The sequence below is a fragment of the Clarias gariepinus genome, chromosome 9 (assembly GCF_024256425.1).
Source record: "Clarias gariepinus isolate MV-2021 ecotype Netherlands chromosome 9, CGAR_prim_01v2, whole genome shotgun sequence".
NCBI classification, from domain to species: Eukaryota; Metazoa; Chordata; class Actinopteri; order Siluriformes; family Clariidae; genus Clarias; species Clarias gariepinus.
The window spans coordinates 29,300,083-29,320,376 of record NC_071108.1 but is presented as its reverse complement, the minus strand read 5'-3'; the positions used below and the strand labels follow the sequence as shown (position 1 = coordinate 29,320,376).

Below are 20,294 nucleotides of genomic sequence, written 5' to 3'. Positions count from 1 at the left end.
GGAAACATTTATTAACCTGTCATTATTAAATAACTGTCGTTAGCTGAAATAACGTTTTTGGAGAGTGTTTAGTCCTAATTCTACATACAAAGATTTCAACTTGCAGTAACACAAGTTTTATTAGCTTATCTGGAGAAATCATCTGAAAGAAGTCATTTGGACGGCACAGTGGCTTAGTGATTAGCACTGTCACCTTGCACCTCCAGGTCCTGGGTTCGATTCCCATGTAGGATCCCTGTGTACGGAGTTTGCATGTTCTTCCTGTGCTTGGCATTTCCAATTTGGGAATAAATACAATGGTCACCATTGTCCTCAATGGCGCCTAGTTGAACTGAAGAGGTTCCCAAATGGATGGATGTATAAGTAATTAGGCTGCTATGTTAAATACAAAGTATTAAGTATTTTATGCAAAGTACTAAATCAAATGAAAGGAAATGGAAAGAGATGGCGTGGGACAAAATAAAATGCAGTGAGATAAAGTTAGATGCAGTGGGTTGAAGTAAAATGAGATGAAGTGGGATACAATGGGAATGGAATGAAATGTAGTGGGATGGAATAGAATCATAAGAGTAGGAAATGGACGAAACGGGATAAAGTGGGCGATATAGGCTGGAATGAGAATGAGTGGAAAGAAAATGATATGGAATGGTATGGGATGTAATGAAATAGGATGGAACACGATTGAGTGGGACAGAATAAGATGAAGTGGGATAAAGTTAGATGGAATGAGTTGGAGTAAAATAAAATAATATGAAGTGGGATACAATGGGAATGTAACAAGATGTAGGGGGGTGGAGTAGAATGGAGTGAAATAGAATGAGATGGAGTGAGATCAAGTGAGACAGAGTAAGATTCAGTAGGACAGAAATGGATAGAATGGGATGGAGTGGAAAGACATAGTATAGAATGAAGATGGAGTGGGATGAAAATAGATGGAATATTATTTAGTGGGACAGAATAAGATGCAGTGAGACGAAGTTAGATGGAATGGGTTGAAGGAAAATAAAATTAGATGAAGTGGGATAGAATTAGATAGAGTGGGATAGAATGGGATGAAGTGAGATTGAGTGGGACAGAATAAATTGCAGTGGGATAAAATTGGATGGAGTAGAAAAATAAAGGAGATTTAGTGAAATGTAATGACATAGAATGGAAGGAAATGAGAGGGAGCGAGATGAAATGGGATGCAATAAAAGAGTAGAATGAAGTTGGTATAGAATGGAATAAATGGAGTGAGATGAGTAGTAAGGACCTATCTTTTGGTGCAGGGAAAGATCGATTGGATTGAGTTTAACACAAATTAAAACAGGTAAAACATTACACACCAAAAGTTGTTTATAGCAACTTTTACTAATATATGACCCCAAACCGAATTACTGTAAATAAAAAAGACAGAAATAAAATAAATAAAGAAAGAAAGAAAGAGTAAAAGATAAAAAGTAAGGATGGACCCACACTGCAGAATATTGTATGGTTGTGCGTAGCTTCTAGAAACCAGATGCTTAAAAATTTACTCAGAGTCCATGTATAATTCAAGCTTGGTGCAGCTGACGTAAAATGAGACAGTAGTGAATATATTGGTCCAAAATGAAAAAACAAAACAAGAAATAAAAAAAATAATAATAAAATCTAATATTTAGCCCCTATAGGGGGCATGGTGGCATAGTGTGGTCAGCAGTGTGGTCTCACACCTCCAGGGTCAAGTGTTCGATTCCCGCCTTGGGTCTGTGTTTGTGGAATTTGGATGTTCTCGCCATTCTTAGTGGATAGGGATAGGCTCCAGGTCCTCATGATCATGTACAGGATAAGCAATATACCAGATGAATGAATAAATCTAGTCACTTATATGGCAGAATTGATGATAAGGTTTATCCCTTTATTCTTGCAATTATAATGAATTTAAAAAGAAACAGTAAAAAGCAAACAAAAACTGTTGCTAAAGACAAGAAAACATTTCAGAATTTTGAGGAATGTCAGTGAAGTGTTAACCCTTCAGAGTTCTGAAAAACCTGAATGATTGTGGTGTTGTTTCGGAAGACATTTAGATAATAACAACAACAAAAACAATATTAATAGAAATCTTATGACCACATTTTAATGCTCCTCAATTAATCATTCAGTTACCATTGTTTAAGCCCACAAAACTAACTGATACCTACCTGCTTTCTTTCAATAAACCAACAACATTTTTAGGAGGACAGACAAAAATACAAAACAGCAGCAGCATGTTCTAGCGCCGCCTGTCTGTTACCCGCTTCTGTATTTCATAACACTCTTTGTCCGTTAATGGCTCAGCCCTCAGCACCGTACCCGTTCCATTCAGATCTACCTGTACACTCATAACACAACACATATCCACCAGTTCCTTTTGACAGTTTTGTAACCCGGTGTCCACCATGCAACGCTTAGCTGGGTCCTTCCTTAGAACTTTCAACTCCGCTGCTGGGAAGCCAATCAGCTTTGCCAGCAAACTGTCGGACAGATCGACATCCAGGTAGCCAGTCCCGTCCGATATAGTGGCCTTGACTTTCCACTCCCCTCCACTGCTGCGCAGGCTTCCCAGTAGAGTGACTAAAAAGGCGTGAAGACGCACTACTTGAGTGCTAAGGGGTGGCCAAACGCCAGCCCTCAAAACACATAGGTAGTTAAGGATTGATGTGTCAGCTTTTTTGCTGCAGTTGTGTGTAGAAACCAGAGATTTGGGCTCATTTCTGTCCATCATTGCTCCTGGGGAGGAGGAGGAATTGTCCTCTGGATCAAGGTCAATAACGTCAGATAGATTTGTTTCATTTAGGGGAGACATGAATGATGAACTTAGGTTGTTTGATGCTCGGGGTTGGTTGAGGATTGCTGTACCAGCCTTTTCGCTGTGGTTGGTTTCAGGAACCTGCGGTCTCGATTCATATCTGGCAAGCTTTGGTTCTGGAGAAGGTGACAAATTATCATCTGAATCAACTTCAATAACTTCACTTGCATTTGCATCACTAAGGGGGGTTTTGGAGAGTTGGCTGACTTGACTATCTCTTCGTATGTTGCCCGTACTCGATACACGTTCGTGTGTTCCTTGATTTTGTACAGGTCCCCTGCTGGGTAATATTTCAGTATCGGTAGGTGACATTATGTTATCCAGTTCCTCCATTGGAATGTCATCAAATTCCTCTGGACCAATACTGAAGTCATCTGGAATGTTTTCCCAGTTGTCTTCCTCATGGTCAGAGTTTTCTGGAATGTTGTCCAGGTCTTCCGGGTAATCCATGAAATCATCTGGAATGTCATCAAATTCCTCATCTGGAATCTCAGCTGCATCTGGCTCAATCGATCTAGAAATGGGCGTCGTTTCAAGGATGCTTAATCTAGAGCTCTCTAACTGACGAGACTCGTTTCTGCTAATCATTTCCGAGTTCATGCTGCCTGGAACGCTCTCATATCCGCTATCCGCAGTTTGTCTGATTCTTGCTCCTTCCTGGACATCTTGATCTTCTGCTTCTTGCTCATGGTTTTCCACAGGCAACCCTAAGGTCCTGCAGATCACTCTGCTCTGAGAATGCTCCTCCATCAGTGCCTCTACTTCTCCACCAAGAACCCTTACATTCTCCGGTTTGAGCAGCAGCACCCCCAGGCGGACATGCACCCTTCCTAAAACCTGAAGCTTGGTTCCTGGGGGCAGGCCAGCATTGAGAGCTGGAATAGGTCGGTACTCTATTCCTTCCAGGTTCTGAACACCATCGGTTAGCTGCAGCATAAGCATTCGAGTTGGCTTTGCCTCCCATGGTTTTTGAGTGGCTTGTGTCACGGCCGTGACTTCTTCGTTGGAGCAATCTGAGCCACGAAGACGCTGAAGCTGAGAATAAGCTGGCTGGCTAACATCTAGGATTGAGTCCATCTGGAGGCAGTAGCAGCCATTCAGTTCCATCTTCTCTGCCTCAGAAACATCAGGAGGCAGTATGGAATGAGCTAGGTCACTCAGGTCTGTAAGAAGCCACTGGTCCAAGACTTGTTGATTGAGCTGGTCTTGAGGCAAGGCCACACCACCTGCCTCCTGCGTTACCCATTCAACACAGGCATCCAGCCACGGCTGGGGCACCCGGATGTGCCATGTGGAGCGCAGCCAGGTCTGGGTGGCCTGGGCACGTGCCACTGGCATTTTTTTCCTGTTCACTGATGTAGCTCTCCACTCTAGACAAACAGAAAATAAATAAATTGGGTTGTAGTAGGTACTTTAAATGATTACTTACACTATATAAGATGATGTCATTAAAATATTAAAATAATAATATAAACGTAAAAAATTAGAGATGGCGGGAAATCAGTTCGGGTAGGAATCGCGATTCTTTTGGATGGCGATTCATGTATAATAATAAATTTTGTAAATAATATAATAAATATTTTACATAATATAACACATTTTTTAAAAATATTTTTACATCTTTAATAGAGATGCCACAGTCGATCGGGCAGTGACCAGAATTTACTGGTTTACAGTTTGATTGGCCAGAGAAGCGACAGAAATTGATTTTTAGCATGTTACATTATCAAAAATTGTGAACCTTTTTCTACAAACTCTGTGATCGAATAAGTCTTAAACCACTCACTACACATGCTTACACCAGTCTCAAAACAACGCGAGTGCAAATCAGTCAAAAATCTTGTGTGCTTGAAGACCCGCACACTCAACCCGCGCGCTCAGTGTCAAGGTGAGTTTTGACACCATTTAAGGAGGTAAAACGTCACAGATTCTTTATAATCTAACAGATGGTACACTCTGAACTATTCACACATTTTCATCCCGTGTGGTAGGAGTGAAGTTTGTTCAGAATTAAAGATCTCCCATGGCAGATGACAGAGATACAGAAAGTGCTGGTCAGGTAAATGCTAAATTCTTACAATTTTACTTATTTTGTATTGTTTATTAAGTGACTGTTTAACAAAAAAAGGGCTTAATTTAGTTAATCATTGAGCATTTAAATCTGTTATAAAATCAGAGGACAATTTAGAATAGAATAAGAAAATTTTATAAGAGCGTGACACTTATACAATCGCAATTTTAACTTAACTTGCACCTAGGTGTTGTGATTATATCGTATCGAAAGGTGACTCGTGATTCCCATCCCTAGTAAAAAAATTTGCTCAAGATCCTCTAACGAGAGACCTGTGATTAAAAGGAAATCAGGACTGGGTTTGCAGGAACAAATATTCTTTAAAGTAACCTTGAGGCAATTAAAGATTGTTGAATTTCATTTCACCCACTCTGCCCATATTCACATTATATGCATATAAACATGCCCTCTCAGATTGCCCTCTCATTTCAGACCTAACAAATTCACATCCAAAACAGAAATTCATTTCAAAAGGCGTAAAAAAACAGACTTCTTAAGTTTAAAAACAAACAAACATGAGGTTATCAGGATGCCATGAAGCATTTACAACAGTTCATCCTTCATCCTGCATTAGACAACCAGCTAACTAACTTTAAAATACAATTTCAAAAAGGAGATATGGGTATACTTACATTAAAAAAAAAAAGGCACAACTAGATAAATTTCAGCAGGCAGTTAAAAAAAAGGGTCCTTTTGTCAACTTAATATTATCTAAACTACTACACTCACATTTCTCTCTAGAGTCGGTGCGGCTCCGGTCTAACAACCTTGCTGAAAAAAAATAAACGGGCGGGATTTTTAAGATTGACAGCTTTTTATCCAATGAGCATTTTTGTTCATCGGCTATAACTCAATTTGGACCTATCAGAACGCGGCTCATTTGGAGGGCTGCGTTTTTATTTGTCGACACCACGGCGGGTTTTTTTTCCCCCCAGGTGGGTTTGTGTGTGGTGTTATTGGGGAGGAAGACTCTAGAGGCTAAGGTTTAAGGTTGGTTGCTGTATTTCCTGGTGTGAGTAAAAACACCTAAAAAAAAACCCATACGTTTCTGGTTAGATATTGAACAAAGTGTTGATTTTTTTTAACGTTTCTTCTAGTTTTACGCGTTTAAAGTGACGTTTACTTCGAATAAGAAATCGTTAAGGTTGGTTGTGTGTCGTCGTTTTTGCCTAGCTAACTAGCTCGCGCGCTTGTTGCGTTATTACATTAGCTAGCATATTATCGACCTTTTTAAATCAGGTAATATATGTTGCGTTTAATGTAAATGCGCATATAAGTTAATAGTTTATATATAAAGACAGCCACAAACTCGGCGAGGTCTGAACTCGTTGACTCGATAACAAGTGGATTCGACTGCTTTCGTAACAGGAGGAAGTTAGCTTTTTAGCTAGCTAGCTCGCTCGCCTTATCTATTGTTAATTGGCTAGCGCTAGCTAGTTGGCTGACACTGGATAGTTTTATTACGTTAGAGGTTTATTCCGGTTTAACAGCCTGATGAATTAAAGCAAAAAAGTAAAAGTAAATTTTTAGGCAGCATTTTTTACTGTTTGGTTTGTTCTTATAACGCGAGTTAGTATGAATGCGCTTCCCTGTTGCTGGCGACTGAGATTAGCCGACTTCGGCGTCTTTCTCTTAATCTCTTGAGACGAAGGCACACACATACATCAAGTATATTTACAATTTATTAAATGTCTTCATTTACTTGAGTATAATCATGTTACCGAACGTTTTTAACCCAAACTCTCAAACGCGCTACTTCCTTGTTAAACACTCGGCTAGTTTCTGTTGTGTCGGGCTCGTTGCTATGTTATGTCGCTTTACAAGAAAAGCGAGAATAACTGTTGTATGACTGCTTACCTGAACAGGGAGTGCAAGATTGTTTTTATCTTTCTTTCTCAGACCAAGAGCCAAATCTGCTTCTACTACTAAAATAAAAAATCCTAATGCAGATAATTTAAATGTGTAGCGCAAAAGCCCAAAAGTAATCTTAAATTTCATGTAACATTTAATCCATTGGTGTAATATATTTAGGAAACGTGGTTGTTTTTGGGATGCAAAGTGTAAACCCAAGATCATATTTCTAGTTTAGGCAGATTTAAATGTATACTTTTCATGCATTTCCCTGTACTGTAACCATAAAACTTAGTGCGCCAGAACGGGCTTTAAAGGATCTCTCTCACTCTCACTCTCTCTCTCTCTCTCTGCCCCCCTCTCCCCCTCCCTCTCCCCCTCCTCAGGTTTACTACTTGCGGCAAGGATCTTTGTAGTGCAATTAAATAATGGACACAGAAAACGAGCAGCAAGAAGAGGAGACTTTCAACAGCCCAGACAGCAATGGTACAATCGTTTAGCAGACCATAACGTTTTTGTTGGGTTTCGTTAAAAAATAATAATTCTAGTCTGGCTTATTTAAGAGGGGGTTGCATAACGTTAAGACCAGATGGTCAGAAGTGGTATAACGTGAACCACGACTGAAATGCAACACAATCATGCAGACATGGGTGAATTGTAAAAAAAAAAATGATGATAATTTAATGGTAATTAGTTTTATTCATGCTTGAGACCAAGAGAGCAAAACTGTGAGGCTGTGAGGTCATGTTCTGGAAGGGGGTGGCTTGGGCCTTTTCTTAAAGTATGAACAGCAGTTTGGAAAGATGAGTTTGGGTGGTTTTGTGTGCTTTGGAGGATGCACAGGAACCAACCAGGTTGGTAGCTTTCATGTGATAAAGGATTGGTGGATGATGGGCAGGAATTGGACGGGGGTAAATTGTGGGGAACTCCCCTACTCCAAAAAAGAAAAGGTAAAAGATTAAACCTAACATTCATTAATTGCTAAAGTTTATATTTGTGTATTGCAGGCAAGCGCCCCGCAGAGGACGCTGATGATGAACCTACGTACAAGCGTTCAAGGAAATCAGATGACATGGTGGAACTGCGCGTGTTGTTACAGAGCAAAGTAAGTACATACACGGGAATACGGCACGGTAAAGATGTCACTTTACTTTTATGAATATTTTTTACAACACCAGTGCTTTTAGCTAATTGTCCGCCTCTCATGATCAATTGCAGAATGCTGGAGCTGTGATTGGAAAAGGGGGCAAGAATATTAAAGCTCTGCGCAGTGATGTGAGTAAACGACTTTTCCGTCTTTGTGTCCTGCATGTTCATAATCACGCGTACGTAGAAATGTGGTAGGCAGAACACACACTTTTTGTTCAATGTTTGTGACTTTTCTGACCTAATCTCTAGCCACCACTTGTAGATTTGTAGATCACCACAGACTCTTGTTTTGTTTCAGTAATGAACAGAAAACCTTTTGACACATGACATCTTGGCAATTAACGTCAATAAAGTTGGTTTATTTGTGTCCGTGGTAATCACGCATACTACAAAAGGGGTGGGTTGCGATTAGGCTTGAGGATTCTTAAAGCCAGTTTTACACTGTGTGATTCTAGCAGCTGTTGTTTATAGCTTAGATGATGGTCATAAAATTTTCCATCAGACTTTGTGCTATCCTGTTCATGTAAAAAAAACTAAAAATGATTTCACATTAGTTACTTTTTGACCAGCATTTGTTTCAATTAGCTAACTATCTAACTTCTGTTAATTTATGTCAACTCTGCCTCTGTTTTTTCCTGTCATGATTAAACTTTGTAGTGCCGATGGCAAAAACTCTGAAATGTCTCGTCAGTGTTCGTAGCTTCTCTTTTATAATGTATCTAAGATCAAAATCAGGCTCAATGTCGTACACTGTAAAGCTGGCTTAATGTTTTTAAAAGAGAAGAAAACAATAATTTTGTACAAGTATTATTAATAAATAATTTTATCTTTATTTCCCTGGTCCATGATTGTAAATATGTTTATTAGAATTTAAATTTTTGGACTACTGGGGAAAATTCTTAGAATGTTATACTTTGTTTATTAATTGTTTTTATTGAAAATGTACTCTTTTAATTACAGCAAGCTTATTACTGAAAATAATTTATCCAGGCCGAATACATATTCATTGCTCTCTTCTTGTCCTGTCCTCCATTTTCCTCCAGCAATATCAAAATATGAACTCACACTGACATTTTTTCACAATTAAAAATTGTACTCCTCTCCCACTCCCTCTCCCCCTTTTTCCTTGTTTTTGTATTTGTTGTTTATTTTTTGGCCAATTCCAATATTCTGGATCGACATGTCCCGCCCACCTGCGTTGCTGCCTGACCTCCTGACTCCCTGGTTGGCCCTGCCCATTATCGCGCCCATCCCTTTTGGGCGCCTTACATGATTGCTCTGGGTGCTTGGCCCCGCCCCTGCAGTACAATGCCACTGTGTCAGTCCCAGACAGCAGTGGGCCCGAGCGGTACGTGCCACTCAAGATACTCCAACCTCCAAATACTATCCACACTGTTCCTGACTATATCAGTACTGTTAATGATGTCCTTCATGTACCAGATAACTCCCTATTGCCATAAACCTCCTCTCATAAATATGGTTACAGTGATGTCATGACTGTCAATCTTAAGTGCCGTAATGTTATGCAAAGTGCCTGTACTGTCATCTCAGTCGTTTAATGACTCTGACCCCTTTCTTTCCGTCCTTAATCAAAAAAATTGAAATTGAATTAAATTAGATTTAGAATTAGATTTTGAGTAATATTTGCAGAGCATAATTTATAGCAAGTTAATTTATTCCTAATGCAACAATGAGATTTATGATATAAGGGTGATGGAGCAGTACAAAGTACCTTAATTACTTCTTTCCTCTTTGTATTGTGATGTGTTTGGCTTATTTGGAACGCCTAAAAATTGCCTGTGATCCATGCCATGCATCCCCTCATCATTTCCTCTTTTTATTTTAAATGCTGTCTTTCATTCTTGTAAAACTAAAGGACTTCTTGCTTTATTCACTCATTACCCTTGCATTAGATTCTTCTGTTTTTCCTGTTCTACTCTGTTTCCTGTTAATGTGCTAAAGCTTTGAAGTGCTCCTTTATTATACAGTGCGCACATCTTCTCCTCCACCCTGCTTTTTCAGGGAGCGGAAGGAGCCTCACCGTACTTTTTCTTTTTCGCTTCTTTCTCTGTGACTCATCACTCCTTTTCTGTGCATGAGGGAGTGCATGACAATATCATTAATACACAGCACAGCGGGCGCATTAAGTGCAATGACCCTCAGGTGCTCACCACATGTCTAATAGTTATTCTCACCCTCATGTTTTCCTGTGTGATGAAACAAAATTGCACACCTCAAAGGATCCTGAGCATCAATGCGGATATCCCTACTGTAGCTGAAATCCTGCTAAAGATCATCCCTACACTAGAGGAGGTAAGGTTACCTTTCTTAGATGCTTATTTGGATGAGTGCCATCTGAATGTTGAATTGACCACCTTCTTCTGGTGCAGTATCAGCATCATAAAGGGGTGGACTTTGATTGCGAGTTGCGGCTGCTGATCCATCAGAGTTTAGCGGGCAGCATCATTGGGGTAAAGGGAGCCAAAATTAAAGAGCTCCGTGAGGTGAGGGTCTCAGTCTTACACAATTTGAAATTTCCTTAAAGAACTGGAGAAAAGGTTACTTTAAAAGTATTTTTTTATTCGTGTCTTTGCATCACCTATGTTGCACTGTGAAGTTCCATGCATATTATTTTGTTATACCAGAGCACCCAAACTACCATCAAGCTGTTCCAGGAGTGCTGCCCTCAGTCCACAGACCGCGTGGTGCTTGTTGGTGGTAAAGCAGACAGGGTTGTGGAGTGTATTAAGACCATGCTGGAGCTGATTGCTGAGGTAAAATTGCTGAGGTTGTGCATTCAGTCACATCATCTAATTGGAAATTCCTGTTTTGTGAAGTTATTAATTTCAGTGTTTATTCGCTTCTTTAAAGGCACCCATTAAAGGCCGGGCACAGCCATACGATCCAAACTTTTATGATGAAACTTATGACTACGGTGGCTACACCGTGATGTATGAAGAACGCGGACGCCGGCCCATGGGAGGGTTTCCCTCTCGGGACCGTGGCTTTGATCGGATGCCACCTCGCTCTGGCCCCCGGTCTCACCACATGCCCCCAAGAGGGCGCGACTATGATGACATGAGTCCACGTCGAGGCCCTCCTCCGCCTCATAGAGGTGGCAGAGGAGGGGCCCGACCCCCACGCAACATGCCAATGGGTCCCCCCCATCACCGCCGAGGGTGAGCCAGGCACGCTGTTTACACCGTTTTGATGCTATATTTAGTTTAGCACTGCTGTCTTTTCTACATGAAGCACTCGTTTCAGGATCACACAGCTCCGCCAACACAAAAGAGATTTTGGGTATTTCAAAAATTTGAGTGTTTAGTCATGTGTTTGCTGATTGTCTCTTGCTGCAATATGTGTGTTGGCAGGGATGACCAGTACTACAGCTCCCACCGCAGTCACTCGGACGACAGACGGCAGTAAGTCTCTGCTGCAGTGTAGTTTGGCTTTCGATGCAGTGTTGGCTTGGGAAGAGCTTCAGACTTAAACTTTATGCCTCCAGCACCACATACACATAAATGCTAATGCATACTATTTAAACATGCACTTTTATGTCCTTAAATAATTTTTCTGTTTTACAATTAGTGGAGACCGGAGAGGAAGACCTGGGGATCGCTATGGCGGCAATATGGTGAGAGCAAAACCATTCTGAACCATTTTTCCTCTGCCTATAATGCACAAAAAATCTAGAAAATGTTTAAGTATATAATGAGATACTAGCAATCAAAAACATTTGGGTTTTGCCTAAACATGTGCAAGTGTCATAATGCCCTTACACCAGAGTTAAAGAATGGTTTTCATAGCAAATGTGTTCTTGTAGTGTTTATTGGACAGATGGTTGGATTGGGACAAAATGCAGCTCCCAAGTTGTTACTTGGCAACAGATTTGCTAGTTACCATAGAGACAGAAGAATGACGCTGCTAAAGAAGGCATTTATTTGTTAGTTGGCTAAAATTGTGTGTTGAAGACCCTTACACTTTTTTTTTTTTTTTTCTTTGTTCTCTCTCTTTATAGAATGATGGCGGATATGGTAGGTGTTTTTTTTTTTTTTAATACGTAGCATTTATAAATTTTATTGTATCTGATGTGGCCACCTCAGGGCCATTTCCTTTGCATAAAGCCTTGAAGCACCAAAAAAAAAAAAAAAAAAAGAACTGGCACCAGCAGAAATCTGATACGTTAACAAAATGAAAATGGGGTTCAATGGTTACACACAAAACACAAAGTTCATTCCAACATGGAAAAACTAATGTTAAGGGCTGTTTAGTCCAGTATCTGTTTTCAACATTTGCAGTTAATACATGTCCTTTTGACTTGTTTACGTGTATCTTTTAATCTTTTTATTTTCTTTTAATTAACATTAGACAACTCATCCTGGGATAACTATCATTCTGGTAAGCATTTCTTAAATTAAATGAGTGAGATTTATATATGTCTGACTATTAGTATTAAATGGCTCTCTTCTGTGTGCTTTTCTCAGGTGGAAGGGGGAGCTACAATGACATGGGAGGTCCTGTCATCACCACGCAAGTGACCATTCCTAAAGATGTAGGTTTTTCTATATATATATACACACACAAAAAAAAGCGCACAGATGGACCTTTGCATTACTTGAGATCCTTGTATAAGGTGCATGTATATACACAAATGTCATTCTTCATATGTTGCTTCCAGTTGGCTGGATCCATTATTGGAAAGGGAGGCCAAAGGATTAAGCAGATCCGCCGTGAATCTGGAGCATCCATCAAAATCGATGACCCATTGCAGGGTTCTGAAGATCGCATCATCACCATCGCTGGTACGCAGGACCAGATTCAGAATGCACAGTACCTGCTACAGAACAGGCAAGTTGTGTTTGTGTCTGCTATAAATAGGTGCAGTTTGCAGAAAACTAGATGCCTTTTATAAATAATGTGTTTTAGTAAATTTAGATAAATATTTTCATTTTGACAATTTGTACTAAAAATCTTCATTTTTCTATATGCAACTCCTAACAAAGTTAGGCACCTGGCCAATGTATATTTAAACCAGCTACATAAAAGACAGGAGGTGTGTAGGAGGTTTGCACAAACTCGCCCATTCGTAAATTTTGTGCCCAGCTGTGTGTTCTTTCCATCCCAACAGCTTTTAACACAAAAGCTGTTGCCTCTGCTGTCTGGTGCACTTCGGAATAAAAGTGTATTAGTTAGTACTAATGCTAATACTGTGCTCTCCTCTCATCTGCAGCGCTCTTCACATCCTGGGACGCCATGACTAACCCAACTAGGCTTTCCCCTCTCTCAGGACCCCCAGCGCCACTCTCCGTGTGAAACCCCTCATCCCACCGTCACCATTATTCTGCAGCAGCTTAAATTCTTTGCCAGGGAAGGTTCTGAACAAGCTTTCAGCTTCTGGAATGTCCTCCTGTTATCCATGATTGAGTTAATGTTTCATATTTTAAAGCTTTGGGTTTTATTTCGTTATAAGCACAATGCTTGCAAATGCTTTACAGGAATTCTAGTCATTATGCTGTTGCAGTTTGTGTTGCTTCTCTTCAACCAGCTATCCCAAATCAACCCAGAATGTACACTTTTTTTTCCCCTTTTTTTTTCTTTTTTTTTTTAAATAAAGATTTTTAATATTTGTTTACTGTCTATTTTACAAAGGTGAAGGAAAATCTCTCTTGTGGCTGTGTGGAGAAAATGGTGTGTAAATATCCAGTCATTTATATATAAAAAAAGACAAATTGGTATATGAACCGGAAATCCTGTACCTGTTCTGTCAGTGTGTTGCTATTCTGTAATGGATCCGGGCTTTACAGGGGCTCCTCCACAGGCTGCTGTGAAGTTTGGAGAAATTAGCTAAATGTTGTAGTTGTGTATCAGTTTTCTCTCCCCAGTTTATTGCTGGGTTTTTAAAACCTGGTATTTATCAAATTTACTCTACCTCTGGAGTTTATTTCATAGGTCTGCCACTCTGAAATGGGGCCCACTTTTTCTTTTCTTTTTTTTAATGGGAAATGTGGGTGTGAAGTTGTACTACTTTAGATTGTTTTTGTCAGAACAGTGAATTGTTTTTTTTTTTTTTTTTTTTATCTTACTCAAATTGTCTGAGATTTCTCACCCCAATACATTTGTAGACTCATTTGTCAACAATAAAAGATATGCCAGTTTTTTTTAATGAAATTGTGTCTTGTCCTAAGTTCTTGCCAAGAATTATTCGCCAAAACACTTCACAGAGCGTCTGATTCAGATTTAAATGTAATGTTGCACTACTCTTATCGGGGCTTTCTGTTCAAGGCTATTGACTCCCTATTTACTGTTTGCAGGTATGAGTGTTACATCAGTTTCTTTTGTAATTTGCGTAGGCAACTATTGGTGCGCCATATGTGATGTGCTATAGAAGTATGTGTTCTGAAAGTGTACCTAGATCCAATTTTTCGTTGTTGCTCAGGCTAGTCCTCTAGCCATCAAAATTTCTCCTGTTAAAAACCTTATACTTGTCCACCCCCCCCCCCAATTCCAACATAACTTCAGGACAAAAGGTCACTTATCAACGTATCCCACCCACTACCAGCTGACATTGTAATGAGATACTGAAACTGTAGCTACTGTGAGAAAGTGACAATTGGGTCAAAGCAACTTCAAAACGTTTGATAAACTTATGGGATGGTCCCAGGCTGCAGTGATCAGGACATACCAGAAGTGATCCAAGCCAAGAAAACCGGTGACCGGGTCATCTGTAGAGCGTGAAGGTTGGCCTGTGTAGTCTGGTCTAATGGAAGAGCTAGCATAGATCAAACTGAGGAAAAGTTGTCAGAGTGCACAGGTCATTACTGTTTTGGTGGCAAAAAGGCGAGATCATAATGTTATGGCTGTGATAGATGGGGCCAAAAATTCCAAAAGTCTCTTGGGATAGGCCCTGGAGAAAAATGCTTTTTGAAATGAAGATGAAAGACAGATGGAAATCAATCTCCACTACACTAGAGGGCGCTGTTCAGCTGTTCAGTAAGGAGAAGAAGAAATATTTATTACTGAGTGGAAGTACTTTGGTCTCATGAGCAACGTCCAGAACTGCACACTAAAGCACGAGATTTTTATTTTCTTGTACATTTCATTCAGGAGTAGTCAAATAGATAGGTCGGTCTCTACCAACGTAAACACGTGTTGTTATTTTCTCATGCTGTCTAACCCGGAAGTGTGCAGTGTCTCTTGTTTTCCTTTTGGACCTGTTGTTTGTGGGTTTGACTTTACTTCTGGTGTGTATGCTTTTAAAATGGTTTATAATCTTTTATAGTTTGAAATAAATGTTAGATGAATGTGTTATACTTGGACATGTGTCTTTGTTAGTAAGTACAGAGCACAGGCTTGATTGTAAAGTTTTAAACACACCTCTAATCTACTGATTTTTATTAAAATCATAAACTCATCTTATATATGGCTTCACTATATGGTGTAAATATTTAAAACATCCAATATTTTCTTCCAAATATGCTTTAAGTAGTTATGGTTTAAAAGGTTTCTTTAGGTAACCTCTTTATCCTTGACAGGGTGCCAATAAATATGGAACACTGGGTTATAGGGCACCAATCCGTTACAGGACATCTCACACACTGATTGATATGTATTCACACACAGAGACAGTTTAATCTATCTATGAAGCACGATCAAAAAGTTTCAAGATTCGTGCGACACAGATACGTAATTGTTTTGGGGATTTTTCCCCGATGTTCTCCCTAATTTAGTCGTGTTCAATTCCTCCCCGCCACTAGGGGCTCCCACATTAAGGCTACTACTACCACTCAGCAGGAGGGGGGGGCGAAGACTATCACGTGTTTCCTCCAAACCGTATGACACCAGCTGACCGTATCTTTTCGAACTTCTCACTTATGCACCGTTAGGGGCGGAGTAACACACTCAGAGGAAAGTGCTATCTGCTCCCTCCGCGTGCGTGAACCCACAGACGCCCCTGATTGGCTGTAGAGCCGTGATTAATGTGGGAGCACTAAGTACTTCTCATCCCGCCCCTCTGAGAGAGCTCGGCCAATCAGCTCTCTTGAGATCTCCGGCTGTGAGAGGATATAACATCACGAGGGAACCGAACCAGCGATCTCTGGATGATAGGGCGAGCACTTTACCACTGCACCACTCAGAGGCCTGTACGTCATCTTTAGACGGCTTAAAACCTGGCAGTATAATTCGCTATTGATGGTCTAGCCTCTGGGGAAGAATACTTGATGCACAATGTTGAAAAAGACAATGAGCATGCGCTTGGTCGAGCTGTGGACCTGCCTTTCTTTTTCTGGTTATGGAGACGATGGGCTCTTCCACGGTGAAGACTTGATTGGTCTCAGGGCAGTAACATGGCGCATGTTTAAATTACACATGAGCATTGCCTGGAATGTATGACGCACCGACAATGGCAGCAGTTTTGTGGTTTGTTTTCAGACGATTTGCTGAATGGTTTCTATGTTTTCAGGGGCTGAGCTTGTTGAAGGTCTTCCTGATCTCTTGTCATCTTCCAGTGATGTTCTTCTGCTCTTGAAGCGCGTGCTGCCATCTGGCGTGTTACAAAAAAAGTCTTAAAACTTATTGATACCACCTCACATACTGTAAGTGCAGTAACTCCAGCTCCATTACCACGTTAACAGTTCCTAACTTAAATGATCATCTAGGCAAAGAATGGAGCAGCCCCTGATGCCTCTGGAATCTGGCCAGTATGTGGCCGAACGGAGCCGGGACGTCTTCGTGGACGAGGAAGGGGTCAAGAAGGTGGCGGAGATGTTCTACACCCTGAAAGACAGTGAGGTGTTCACAGCCCAGGGCTGGAAGATGATGAACCCACTCGCACCCTCTCCGGACACGGATGAAGCCATTAACTGGGTGTTCGTGACGGACACTATGAACTTTTCCTTCTGGCCTGATAGAGAGGACCAGCAGTGTGAAGTCAACCATAGAGGAACCACGTATCGTGGCTACATGTCTCTCTGCGCGGCTGTCACCCGGGCTATGGACGAGGGTAAATGGTGCTAACCTCAATAGCCATGTGTGCTATCTGCTAGTTTAACACCTACTTATCTTCACTTGGTTGTTCTTGTCTCTTCTCTTCATAGGTGTGCCTATCACTGACCCGGCGTACTTCTCCCAAATGAGCGAGGCAGATCTGGCGCGGGTTCTTCGGTCCGATAATGACACGCCCATGCCCATGCTGAAGGAGCGTCACCAGGCCCTTACTGAGGCTGGCCGTGTGCTCATGCAGCATGGAGGATCTTTCAGGAGCTTCATTAGTCACGGGCAAAACGATGCTGAGAAAATGATGCAGTACATCGTGGATAACATACCCTCTTACAGGGATGAAGCCGACTATGAGGTACACAGAAATAGCCGCATTGTCTTTTATCAGTAATATTACAGGGAATGACGTTAAACCGAATTTTTTTTTGCTGTCATTGAAAAAGAAAACAAACTTTGGGTTGGTGCCCGTGCCAGCAACTCACCTGAAATGGCATTACACCACCCTGTTGATGATTATGTTTATGCAATACTTATGTATTTGTCATTAAAATAAATGTGATGTTGATAAACCAGGGCAAGAGGATTTCCTTCTATAAGAGGGCTCAGATCCTTGTGGCTGATTTCTGGGGGATCATGGAGGCCAGAGGTGAGGGGAACATACCCAACCTGGACTACCTGACCATGTTTGCTGACTACAGAGTGCCACAGGCCCTCGTCTACCTGGGGGCACTCCGCTACTCAGACACGCTCATGGAGGCACTGAGAAAGGGTAAGGATTAAAAGAAAAAAAAATACTGACAAACATTCAAGAGGGTGCTCAACACCCTTAAAATAAACCTTAAAATGTCACCCCGCTTGCCACTTAATAGTGTTAATGCTCTTATGTTTTTACAAAAACTCCCGTTATTTCTTTATAGAATCCGCTGCTACACTAATGCACTTATCCCAGTGTTTCACTAGTGCTTGGACACCATCCAGGTAGAAAGTTTTCTCAGTATGCTGGAGCCATGATTGGACATCTAAAATTCTGGCCTCTTAGGAACTCCTTTGATTGCCCTTTCCATTGTTTACCGCACACTGCCCACCACACCACTTGCACAATACAGGAACTCGGATGGGAGTTATTGCTACATCTCCATACAGTCCTGACCTCGCTCCAAGCCATTTCCACATTTTTCATGAGTTCATGGGGGGCCAGCATTTCAGACATGAAGCAGGCTCCTGATGGTATCCAAACACTAGTGAAATGCTGGTATAAGTGCATTAGTGTTGCAGTGAATTATACAGTAATAAGAAATAATAGGAGTTTTGAACTTTTATAACTGCGTTTTGTTATTCTGCACAGTGTAAAAGCCCCGGTTCGACGTGAACACCCCTCATAAAAAATATTCAGTGAGTTTGACTCAGGCATTCCTTTTTTTGGTTTTGATCGTAACGTCTAGCAACATCCGCCTGTGAGCTCAGCGCAGAAGACAACTGCTGGTTTCTCATAGAAATAACAATACAGCAACAGTCAACAAATTATCACCGGAATCACTGTCAAAATATTTTTTCAGAGTTGAACTTACATTTATTAACTATAGATTATAGACCAACTACAGTATGAAGTGAGGAACAAATTAGATATTCTGTATAGACTACTGTGTTTTTTAATCCGTGTTTACGTGCTGCCATGCCATAGTATCATAGAGTTTCTGTTATTGTAGCCTAACAATAGACTGTCTTCTATTTCAAGGTGAACTGTTACGTTCAGGTGAGAGGAGAGAAGTGGAAATCCGTGGCTGTTCGATCTGGTGCGTGGAGAAAATCAAGAATCACTTGTGGTGGCTTGTGAGGGAGAGAGATGGCGAGAGCTGCGACATTAACTCGGCTCTCATCGACTTTTATCTGTGGCCTTATGCAAAACAACACCATGAAGAGATGGCTCACATTCCAATACACCACACACGGTGTATTTATTATTGATCACTACAGAATCTTATATATAAATAAAAGAATTTTTCAGTCATATCTTTACGTTTCATACATTGGAAGACCCGAAAGCAGTCTCCAAATTTTTCTGTCTGTCTGTCTGTCTGTATGTATGTATGTATGTCTGTCCAGCCAGATTTTGTCACAGCTTCACACAAAACTGTCTAGACAGAATTAAATTAAAGTTTGGCAGTACTTGGGTATTTTCCTGAAGTTAAACCTGTGCCATTAATGAAATCAAAATGTTGAGTCAAAGTGATGTTATGATCAGTTATACTGTACTTTAAAATAAGCTACTTGCTCAATGTAAACCAACACCTGCAGATATTATTTAGAAAGGCTAAACTGGGAGCATTTTACTGAGATTACGTAATATTTTTACAGCTGAAATAACAGCGCTGAAGTGGTATATTTGAATTTGAATGCGCCGGAGTCCTTTTAAGACAAAACATCATCTTTTTACCATCTAATTTTTCAATTTCTCATTTGTGATTCACACTCCGAATACCAAACAGGGCTGACGACGAAAGAAGGCATGAGATACTCAACCTTTTAAAATTGTATTTCTTTGTATAAATAAGTCAGACAGAGTTCTGCCGTACAGAAAGAAAGGCTGTCATGTACAGTACGTGGGCTTTAACCTGAAACAATATCACTGATTACATTAAAGTTGATCAGTTTATTTTGATCTTTAACTATTTCTAAATTAAAGAGTTTCTATAACTCTTTGGTGGCATAGTGGTTTAGTGGTTTGTGCTGTTGCCTTGTACCTCCAGGTCCTGGGTTCGATTCATGTATCAGGGTCTGTATGCATGAAGTTTGCAAGTTCTCCTCTTGGTGGGTTTCCTCCTACAATACAAAATTTAGCAGGTTAGGCTGATTGTGTTCCCCGATTGCTTGTCGATGGTGCTCTGGAGGAGGAAATGGCAACCCACTCCAGTATACTTGCCCAGAAAACCTGATGGACAGCATCTAGGAAGGCCTGGCATCTCTTTTCCTGTTAACGAAGGGTACTTAAGTACTTTAATGTGAGAACTGAACATAAGTTACTAGTGCAATGCTAAGAACAACAACAACAGGATACACCATATTACTATTTCTATTTTTATTTCTATTTCTATTTTTTTTCTATTTCTATTTTTATTTTTAGTAAAATAAATTTTTCCTAGTTTAATTTAATTTTTCTATTTAATTTTCTATCGTATTTCTTTTATTCATATTTATTTTTTATTTGTACACTTTAAATCTCTTTTAGGGTCAATGGCAGTCGTATAAGCATTTCACTACATTTCGTACTGTGTATGACTGTGTATGTGACAAATAAAATTTGAATTTGAATTTGATTTGATATATTAGAAGCATTTAAATTAAACATTAATCACAATTTTTTTTTTTAAAGGACGAAGACTACTTTAGAAAATGTATGAGAGTGAGTCAAAAATGATTTGC

At 40.3% G+C, this 20,294-nt stretch overlaps 3 protein-coding genes across 8 annotated transcripts; 2 read left to right on the top strand and 1 right to left on the bottom strand.

Moving 5' to 3' along the window:
* Positions 1-1,855: 1,855 nt before the first annotated feature.
* On the bottom strand, positions 1,856-5,669 carry rmi1 (RMI1, RecQ mediated genome instability 1, homolog (S. cerevisiae)). 2 transcript variants are annotated; one of them, XM_053503439.1, is made up of 2 exons: positions 5,607-5,669; positions 1,856-4,176 (listed from the first exon to the last, which is right to left on the bottom strand). In XM_053503439.1, exon 2 carries the CDS (start codon positions 4,142-4,144, stop codon positions 2,231-2,233), a length of 1,914 nt encoding a protein of 637 aa, XP_053359414.1. In that variant the 5' UTR covers positions 4,145-4,176; positions 5,607-5,669; the 3' UTR covers positions 1,856-2,230. The 2 variants fall into 2 exon arrangements, with proteins under 2 accessions (XP_053359414.1, XP_053359413.1); XM_053503438.1 differs by having other exon boundaries at positions 5,510-5,630.
* Positions 5,670-5,800: 131 nt separating this feature from the next.
* hnrnpk (heterogeneous nuclear ribonucleoprotein K) lies at positions 5,801-13,486 on the top strand. Of its 3 annotated transcripts, none has more exons than XM_053504048.1 (16): positions 5,801-5,867; positions 7,115-7,214; positions 7,736-7,833; positions 7,947-8,003; positions 9,182-9,225; positions 10,118-10,190; positions 10,268-10,381; positions 10,523-10,651; positions 10,749-11,056; positions 11,249-11,299; positions 11,466-11,511; positions 11,896-11,911; positions 12,246-12,275; positions 12,362-12,429; positions 12,556-12,725; positions 13,108-13,486. In XM_053504048.1, the coding sequence occupies exons 2-16, from the start codon at positions 7,157-7,159 to the stop codon at positions 13,136-13,138; spliced, it is 1,293 nt and encodes a 430-aa protein (XP_053360023.1). In that variant the 5' UTR covers positions 5,801-5,867; positions 7,115-7,156; the 3' UTR covers positions 13,139-13,486. The 3 variants fall into 3 exon arrangements, with proteins under 3 accessions (XP_053360023.1, XP_053360024.1, XP_053360025.1); XM_053504049.1 differs by having other exon boundaries at positions 5,851-5,889; XM_053504050.1 differs by lacking the exons at positions 5,801-5,867; positions 7,115-7,214; positions 9,182-9,225 and having other exon boundaries at positions 7,730-7,833.
* Positions 13,487-14,896: 1,410 nt separating this feature from the next.
* On the top strand, positions 14,897-18,884 carry qng1 (Q-nucleotide N-glycosylase 1). Of its 3 annotated transcripts, none has more exons than XM_053503389.1 (6): positions 14,897-15,118; positions 16,339-16,438; positions 16,535-16,878; positions 16,973-17,229; positions 17,448-17,643; positions 18,610-18,884. In XM_053503389.1, exons 1-6 carry the CDS (start codon positions 14,917-14,919, stop codon positions 18,837-18,839), a joined length of 1,329 nt encoding a protein of 442 aa, XP_053359364.1. In that variant the 5' UTR covers positions 14,897-14,916; the 3' UTR covers positions 18,840-18,884. The 3 variants fall into 3 exon arrangements, with proteins under 3 accessions (XP_053359364.1, XP_053359367.1, XP_053359365.1); XM_053503392.1 differs by having other exon boundaries at positions 16,339-16,471; XM_053503390.1 differs by lacking the exon at positions 16,339-16,438.
* The last annotated feature ends 1,410 nt before the right edge of the window (positions 18,885-20,294 follow it).

Bases quoted from the DNA above. Each gene is read 5' to 3' on its own strand.
- rmi1 (XM_053503439.1), bottom strand. From the start codon at position 4,144: ATGCCAGTGGCACGTGCCCAGGCCACCCAGACCTGGCTGCGCTCCACA.
- hnrnpk (XM_053504048.1), top strand. From the start codon at position 7,157: ATGGACACAGAAAACGAGCAGCAAGAAGAGGAGACTTTCAACAGCCCA. The intron at 7,215-7,735 runs GTACAATCGTTT...TGTGTATTGCAG, and splicing joins CAACAGCCCAGACAGCAATG to GCAAGCGCCCCGCAGAGGAC. The intron at 8,004-9,181 runs GTGAGTAAACGA...CCGCCCCTGCAG, and splicing joins TTAAAGCTCTGCGCAGTGAT to TACAATGCCACTGTGTCAGT.
- qng1 (XM_053503389.1), top strand. From the start codon at position 14,917: ATGAGCAACGTCCAGAACTGCACACTAAAGCACGAGATTTTTATTTTC. The intron at 16,439-16,534 runs GTCTTAAAACTT...ATGATCATCTAG, and splicing joins TCTGGCGTGTTACAAAAAAA to GCAAAGAATGGAGCAGCCCC. The intron at 17,230-17,447 runs GTACACAGAAAT...TTGATAAACCAG, and splicing joins GGGATGAAGCCGACTATGAG to GGCAAGAGGATTTCCTTCTA.